Raw genomic sequence first — 8,954 nt, 5'->3', positions numbered from 1 at the left:
AGAGTGTGAAGAAGCCATTAAAATAAAGATGCAGCTAACCACAAGAGTTTAAGTTAAATCCATATAAATTTGTTTTATAAAAGGTTGTAGAGTCCTTTTCCACCTTTTAAATGAGCAAGAAACAAAAGAACGCTGCCACCTGTGCAGAGATATCAGAGTTCTTGTAGAGCTTAAAGGAGTCGTAGCTTACTGGTATTGCCATTTTTATTGTACTCTTGTACAATATTGAAACCACTGAAAACTACTGTTGAAAGCCACCACTGAAATCACTTTTTGCTGATTCATTTTTCTCAGAGATTGATTCTCACAATGAACAGGTCTTGATCTTTGCACTTTTTTGTTATTTTCCCAGAAATGTAAAATGCTCTCTTCTAAAATTTGGATAAAGAAAATGTGGTATACACAGGAAATAATGCATTCATTTATCATCATGTGCCTCACTTTTTTTCTTTTTTTTGTAATCTGGAGCTAGCATAGGATTTGCCATTTCTAAATCAAAATAATTCAATAAAAAAATTGGGCGTACAGAAGAGACTCCACCAGTATCTTGGAATTGGCGTAAGTGCAAGAATTTTTGTTCATATGAACAAGGCGGAAAAAAAGTTCTCTTGTGCTGTGGTTTTCCTCACACAGGCTGGACTACAGTTAGAGCTGCTTGCCCGTTCCCAGAAGGGACCATGGTACTGCAATTGCCAGCGTAGTTTGACAAGACAAAGCTGACTGCATCTCTTCTTTTGCAGATGTTGAGATTTTCTTTAAAAAACACCTAAGCAAAGAAAAAAAACCCCACAACAAACAAAAAAACCAAATCTAACAGAAGGTCTGAAAAAACATCTTCTAAGATCTGCTTAGCTTTTCAAGCCTTAGCTCAACCCTTGTTTGCATTTCCTAACTGACATTGCTTCTTTCTTTTTTCTCAGTTTATTTTTTGGGCAGCATTTCATTTCACAGATTTCAGGACCAGGGACAGTAGTCACGGCGGGCGCCGCTTCCCACTGAGTGGTCCTGAGGATTATGTTAGACTTCCTTTCTGTTTCTTTTTCTGTTCCTTTTTGACGTATCTTTTTTTTTTTTTATTAGTAATACATTTTGGCATTTAATCCAACAGTCCTTCTGCCTACTTCCAGAATATTGAAAGAAGTGACAAAATGCATCTTGGCAATTAAAGGGAAGACAGATACTTCAGAGGTTAGGTGGTTTAAAGCATTTAGAAATTTATTAAATGGACTCAGCCAAGCATAATGAATCGGATGTTACAAAAAAATCTTTGAAATAGAGTACATACATCTGGTGAAAGTAAGATCAAAGATGATACTTGTTTTGTAGTGGTGAAGTTTCTTTGCTTTTTTTAAATCATGTTTGTGTAGAGAGTTGCGTAATGGGGTTTGCTCTGAAAACCATTTCTAGAACATCCACTGTTACTAAGATTTTGTCAGAATATACCAAGTACACAAAATTTTAGAGGAAACAAATCTTACAAACTATCTTGCCTATGATCTTTTTTTTTTTCCTGAAATCTAGCATTTTTATTCTAACGCTTTACATTCAGCTTTCAAATGTGTTTGTAATTCATTCAGCTTCAGTTGTAATCCGGAATAGTTTCCTATTTCTCTTTAAAAACTGATGTAGACTTTTTGATTTTGTTTTATGAGAGCAATTCCATTCCCAGCATATTAACTTCTATTCCAACAAGTTTAGGAAGACTCCAGCCTTCAGATGAGGCAGAACGTGTGTTTCATTAATACTGTTTGCTGAGGAACAGGAGTAACTGCCTTACAGTTAGCAAACATAAGTTTCAGAGGAAAAAACTAACCATGGGCTTTTATGCATAAATCTTGGACTTTCACTATATAAAATTGACTGTAGCTGTTGTTTGCAAATGGCAGGCTATAATTATAGCCTAAAAGGTAGATAGTGTCTACAATCTGCATTGACAGTGGGTTATCAATGTGTCCTTACGAGATCTTCAAATAAAGTAGTTGTTGTTTTTGTTGCTTACAACAATTCACAGACTTAGGTAAAATTAACTTACTAATACTAACAAAATAATAAGCGTTTCAAACATTGTTGCACAGGTAAATATTTGTATAAACTTGAAAACTGTTGTAAAAGTCCTTTGCTTTGAATTGAACCCTCATAATGTTTTGAGAATACATTCTTTGCTTTTATATGTGCACAAAAAATTAGCTCAGCAACTGTTACCAAAGAATTTATTTTTCACAGAGTCCTAATTATCATAGAATCATTTAACAGTAGATGACTACAGATCCAAAGTAGAACTAAAATAATCTCTTTTTACCGATTATTATGTCAGACTGTTCCACCTCGAGCTGGAGTTATTAGTGCACCACAAAGCCATGTCCGTCCCTCTGGGGGAAGACCAGTACCTGAAACTCAAACCAAACCAGCTGAACCACCAAGGGGTAAGTTTACTTTAGAAGTTAAATATAAATGACACTATTCAGTCAAGAGGTACTGTCTCTGGTTTGAATGCTTTGTTTTCAATAGATGTCTTCATTTTTCACTGGAAATTAAGATTCCTGAATGAAGTAACAGTTGGCAGTTTCTGTTAGTATTGATCATCCACAAGTATTGAAAACCCGTATCAGATAATAGGCAGCAGTCAGAGGAGATCCAGACCCACAGAGTTCACGCCATCAAGAGAAACTTCGACCAGATTGCTGTGTTCTGGTCTGGGCATGTTGGTGTGTCGTGTCATAGGTGTTGATCACTGGATCATTCTCTGCAGTGGTTGCTCTGTAATCATAATATTTGGAATAGTGTTTATGTTTGACTCTAAGCCACTTCCTAAACTTGATAAAGGGTTTTTTAAAATTGCATTAATATCAAAATATGCATTTTATAATAGTGACTTCCAAAATGCTTTTAAATACAACTGAGGTACACTTAAGAATTACATGATTTCTGGTTCTCTATTTTGTATCTACAGTAATAATTTTTAATGGAAATATGCTGAGCATTTGCTGTCTTCTAATCTAGTTGCCATGAAGACCTGCTGTTCTTACAGCCCCTTCTTCTGCAGTTCTGTCTCGTGCTTCCACAGCCACGTGTTCTCATTCATGCCATTCTTAAGATTCCTTTTACAATTTTTTACAAAGAAAAACACTGCAAATATACTTGCAGGCTCACCATTGCTTCCTGAACCACTAAAGCCTCAGGCTGCTGGACCTGCTCAGCCCACCACTCAGCCACTGCCTATGCTAAGGATGCAGGAGCCTCTGATACCTGTGGCATCGCATCCATCTCAGACAAGTGCCCCACAAAGTCTGGAACCCCCACAACCACCTCCTCGTAGCCGATCATCTCACAGTTTGCCTTCTGAATCTGCTCCTTCACAGCAGCAAGTAAGTAAAAAACCCTGTATATACGTTTTTTCACTATATAAATTAACACAGCTTGTAGTGAATGTTGTAGATTTGTGAGAAACTCCTAAAGCAAGCAAGCAAACAAAAATAAAGGTCAAAAAATTGGATTCAAAGATCATCAGGCTCTAGAAGGAAAATACTGAATTGCTTATGTATTGCCCATGAATAACTAACATCTCAAATACTAAACATTTAACTTAAGATTTTGTATGACAGACTTACAGCTTATGGACAGCTTGTTCTTAAAATTATGTTGTCATTTGACAACTTTGTATGGAAAAATACTCAGTCTAAGAAATTTAATTTTATAATGACGCATGACTTAAACTGTATAGTAAGAAGCTAACACAGGTTTTGATTATAAAGTAAGCTTTATAGATTGCATGATGTGGTGCTTTATGTTGATGATAATTCATTGCGGGAAGACAATACTGATAGATACTTAATAGAAATACATTTCTCCCCATTCACCAGTGTCAATTAAAATATAGAAACGTATCAAAATAATCTGAAAATTTAATACAGTAACATAAATATTCTGTTCTGTGGGACCATTTAGAGTGTTATTTTCAAAAAAAACCCTTTTTCTAGGAAAAGCCATAGTTTCTTATTGCTGTTTAAAAAATGCAGAAGTAGGTTTTCAGTCATAAGTAGGTTTTTAGTCATAAGACTAAACTTCTTCACTAAAGGCCAGTGCTGTTAGTTTTCACATATCAGGTGCTAGGCCAGATAATACACTACTTGAATAAAAGCACAGATTTATTGAAGCTGATGGATTTGTGCCCAGTTCTTACCAAGAGTAAATTTGTGGTTTTCTGGTGTTTGTTTTTTTCAAACGTAAACTTAGCTGTGGATATTTATGACTATGTAAGTTTTCATCAGTATTTCAGATTTTACCTTATCTCTACATCTGAAGCCCACTTTCACTAAAGCAGTTAGTTAATGCCTATTCTGTACGACAATGAAGCAGCCAAATTCAGTCCTCAGTGAGTTGATTTTGAATTCTAATTGAAAAATCTTTAAATGCTCTTCCTTTCTTTTAACCTCTCTCTCTGCCTGTTAACTTTTTTTCATTTTGGAAATATAGGCCAAAAAACAGAGGATATTTTTGAATATACAGGTAGAATTTCAGGACTTTTTGTAGTTTGTTAGAAAGTATGAAGTGTTGTCAGCAGAGAATATACATGGAGGCATAAGGCACTTGAGAACACACCGATTTTGTGAATAGAAACAGATTGCATTGTGTCACTTTTGAAAGCCTCACAGCTTCTAAACGTAGTTTTACCACTGATCATTTTGTGAAAGAGGTGCAAGCAGTTCTTTCAAAATTATTATGAAAATTACATTTATTTGTGTGTATACACAGCAATCAAAAATATGCATAAGAACACTGTAAACAGGTTTTTGAGCTGTGTAATGCTGTGGCTATATTGTTAACAATATCCAAACTAGATAGTTTAAGACTAGTTCAGGGAGCTATAATTTTCTCTGCAATCAGATTTCTTTCATTAATGCAGGCTGTGCAATCACAAGGAAGGCCCACTTCAAGCTTCATTTATTGTCTCCAGCTTAGTTTTTTTATTTCCATTTTCTTTTTTTTCCTTTTTTTTTAAGTTTAGTTATAGGATGTTTATTTTATTTCTTGATTATGATTTGTAAATATGAAGTTTTCTGAGAATAGGTCTTTAAATAAATACAAAGTCTTTTGAGAGGTAGTGGATTCCAAGTCCATCCTTTGATTCAAAGCTTGATTGTGATATTTAAGAACCTAAATCTCTCCTTACAAAAATAAGTGCTTGTATACAGTGTGAATATTCAGGACTCTGTAGATTACCAAGCAATACATTAAAAAAGAAAAATAGTTGTTGTAAACAGTTTTATTTATTGTAAATTAAGGAGATTTTGTTTTTTGATTGAATGAGAAGTCTTGTGGGTTTTTTCAGCTTGAGAAACTATTACTATAGATGAGTGATTATACCAACACAGTTCCCAGAATGAGGGCTATAGTGCTTTTCATGTTAATAGATGGTTAGAATTAGACCATCAATAGTCAAATTCTTATAGTCAGTCTTCAGAAAATAGCACAATCAGCTGCACTATGAATGTCTGTATGGAAATAACATTAGAATTGGCTTGAGCTGTTTTTTTTGACTCTTCATGGTAGAGCTTATAAGTCGTACAATAGAATAGAACAGAAATTTTAAATTTAGTATAGTGTGTAATAAATATTTTTGGTTTGTATTCATATCTCAAAAAATGGCTTTGTGAAAACTTAAAGTATTTTTAACATGAGGTTGCTTTGTTACTTGGATTCTCTTCCTAATTTTCTTTCCTTTGATGTCTGTTTCTCTTTCACAAGCAGGAGCAACCATCAGGGTAACAGGTACCTGATTATTTACCAATCTTGTATGTGGTCTCCATCCATTCAAGCAGAAAAGATGTATGAATCTTGTTTTCATACATCTGCAGTCTCATCCATGTTAAAAATCACCTGTCCACATTAATGAATTGACTGTCATACCATAGTTTGCTTTTTCCTTTCATAATGCAATTAAAATTGATACTGTTAACTGTATTTATTAGTGCCATAGCAAGTATTTTGCTTCATCATCTTTTATGAAACAACTGGAACCTCACGTATGTTGCTTAGTCACTGTTGAATCTCCTGGTCTTAGTCTATTTGGAAAAAAATGAGTAGGTGTTGGAGTTACATTTCTCTTTAATACAAATAAATCCTGATGCAATTGCACTGCCAAAGTTTTTTCAAAATAAAACCTATATTTCACATTTCTCAAAGAACAGAGAACTTACTATTACCCAAAGTAAAATATACTGTTTGTTACAATTTTAAAAGAATTTGGTTCCAGAATTATTCAGAGCAAATTTTCACTTACAGTAAAGAGCAACTGGGATTTGTAGTTTCTTTGGGATCTTGTACTTTTTGGTTACTTGGTTAAGGAACACAGGACTTAACCAGCTGGTGCCAAGCTGCATTTGATTTATATTCTTTCTACAGTTCAATTTTTCACATTTCCTCTCTCAGTTACTTGATGCCTTTGTTTTAATACTATTTTCCAAAACATTTACTATATACATATAAAAATACCAATATTGAAGTACTCTATTTATGATTTGGTTACATTAGGCCTCATCTGTTTCAGAAACTCTCTGATGTAGTAGTACCAAGGATGCATGTAACTGACACTGTTGTTTCAAAAAAACCCACCAGAGCACATGCATTGTTGCCAGTATACTTCATTTCTCCTGCCAACCAAGTCAAGCTACAACTGCAATTTTTTTAAAAGAAATTGCTATGCTGGTTACATAGGGAAAAACTTGTAATATTCTTATTATTCCTGAGAGTCTCTAAAGCCTGTAGACTAATTTTGCATAGCTGTTTAGGCAGTGGATATGTGGAGACATGCTTCAAACTATTCACAATAAATGTAGTAAAACCAGGATGTTTAAAGATTGAGTTTAGGCTATAATAATATTGTATTTTAGTTGATAGTTTTAGCTAGCATCCTACTTCAACAAAACATTAGTTAACAGAATTTTCATGCTAAATATCCAAACTATTTGGGTATATTAAGGTCATGTGTTAAAATGACAAATTTGTTTGTGAAATTCAAATTCTCAGAAGCTGTTTTAACTTAAGCTTAATTCTTTGCATTCACTTAATAAGGGGAAGCTCCAAACTCTGTTCTGTCAGTGTGATGACTTGAACAAAGGTAGATATTCTACCTTTTTGGACAGTTGTTACAAGGTATAAAAGTTGCATTGTTGTTTGAAGAAATTTATAAAAACAGGAATATTTTGTTTTTAAAAGATGAGAAGTTCTGTGGAGCAAAGTGTCTTCTCTATTTGGTATTATTCTAAACAATGATAACTTGCCATTTTAAAATATTACAAACTGATGATCGTATCTTTACATGTCAAGAAGCACTGGAGATGCCTACAGATGCATGTCTATATAGAAATGTCTGAAGTGCATATACTAATAACACTAATTTTTCCTTTCATTGTGATGCTTAAATATTGCTTGTAACATCAGTGTTACAAACTCTCAAACAATGAAGTCTAGAGCTTTTTATTTCATATTTGTGCTGGGTTATCACTTGTTTAGAATACAGCATCATTTCCCAAGTTTCTTAAAGATTTTCTTATACAATGTCTACTAGTGCTTTTGGCTAGGATTCTGACCTGCATGAAGTAGATTCAAGCTGCATCAACCAGCAAGGGGGAAAATTGTGTCTAACAACTAGTAGGCTTTTCTTCAGAGAAGGGGTTAAGGGTTATTGTTTTCCAGAAAAGAAACAATCATTCTACTACAAGTGCGTTGTGCAAGTTAAAACCAAATTGTATTGAAGTTTTAGTTTAAGCCCAAGAGCTTCTTTTCTTCTCATAGAAGAGTGAGAAATGGGGAGTTAGTAATAATCTTAAAACAGACAGCCACATGATTACTAAGCACCTTGTTTTCTTTCCAGATTAAAACAAATGGAACGTACGGCACTAAACTTGAAACACAGTTAAACAGTGACCCTTTTGAAGATTTGTCATTTAAGCTGCTTGTGTCAAAGATGCAGACATCTGTTCGAACATCACCTGTTCCGACTTTAAACCAAAAGGAGTTGATGCAGCTGCCTTCAGCAACACAAGGAAATGCTGATGTTTTGAATACTGTAAATTGCATGCCAGCAATGCCTCCTATTCCAACGTTTAACACATCCCAGGAACATATGCGCAGCTCTCCAAATCCATTTATTACTGGACTGAACTGCACAAATCCATTCACTGAAAGAACTCCTAATGCTGGAAACCCATTTAGAACGGAAACGCAAGAGTCTGAAATAACTTCACATTTACTAGAAGGACGTGCCGCTTGCAATCCTTTCCCTTCTCTAAATCCCCCCAGTTGTAATACAAGCAAGCCTGTATTTTCTGTTGATGCATCTGAAAACACTTTTTGCTTGCAAAGTAAATCTCTCATGGTAAAAAATGTACAGCCAAAAGGATGGGTAACGTTTGATGATGAGGAGGAGGATTTCAATGTAAAGCTAAAGCCATCTAAAAGTGTTCCAGATTTTAAGCAAATCAGTTCCAGGAAGTCAGCTGGATCTCCAGATTTGCTGGGCACCGAACAAAATACTTTTCTTGGTTCAGACTTTAACTTTGATAATGACTGGAATAAAAGTTCTATGGATTGCTTCTATACAATGCCAGCAAGACGACCACCTGCACCTCCTGTACCATCAAGAATAACCAGCAACAGATCCCCCACAGATCCTTTCACTTCTTTGGCACCTAAGGTGTCACCAACACGAGATTTTACAGAAAGATAGAGGTTCAAAAATATAAGAGGTTCTATTTGTTGTTACATTTATCCAGTAGAATAATTGGGCATTTGAGATTATTCTGTGTGCAATAATTAATTGTCAAATGCACTGAAACTTAACTCTACTCGTAAACAGCCACTATTGTTTGTGTATAAATTTTGAATATGTATATATGGTAGAGCACAAAAAATTGTCTGAAATTTATTAAAATCCTGATGTAATAGTGTTTGAA

At 34.5% G+C, this 8,954-nt stretch overlaps 1 protein-coding gene across 2 annotated transcripts in view; it reads left to right on the top strand.

Moving 5' to 3' along the window:
- SYNJ1 (synaptojanin 1) overlaps window positions 1-8,728 on the top strand; it is a 62,852-nt gene extending 54,124 nt beyond the window's left edge. The window contains exons 29-31 of one of the 2 annotated variants that reach the window (XM_009573724.1): window positions 2,315-2,423; window positions 3,145-3,365; window positions 7,874-8,728. In XM_009573724.1, coding sequence (XP_009572019.1) covers window positions 2,315-2,423; window positions 3,145-3,365; window positions 7,874-8,728 — 1,185 coding nt within the window. Of the gene's footprint in view, window positions 1-2,314; window positions 2,424-3,144; window positions 3,366-5,745; window positions 5,767-7,873 lie in introns of those variants that run through there. The other variant, XM_009573726.1, reaches the window with a different exon arrangement.
- Window positions 8,729-8,954: the final 226 nt, after the last annotated feature.

Source organism: Fulmarus glacialis, unplaced genomic scaffold, assembly GCF_000690835.1.
Source record: "Fulmarus glacialis isolate BGI_N327 unplaced genomic scaffold, ASM69083v1 scaffold2323, whole genome shotgun sequence".
In the NCBI taxonomy this organism is placed as follows: domain Eukaryota; kingdom Metazoa; phylum Chordata; class Aves; order Procellariiformes; family Procellariidae; genus Fulmarus; species Fulmarus glacialis.
This window is presented reverse-complemented; position numbering and strand designations above follow the sequence as displayed.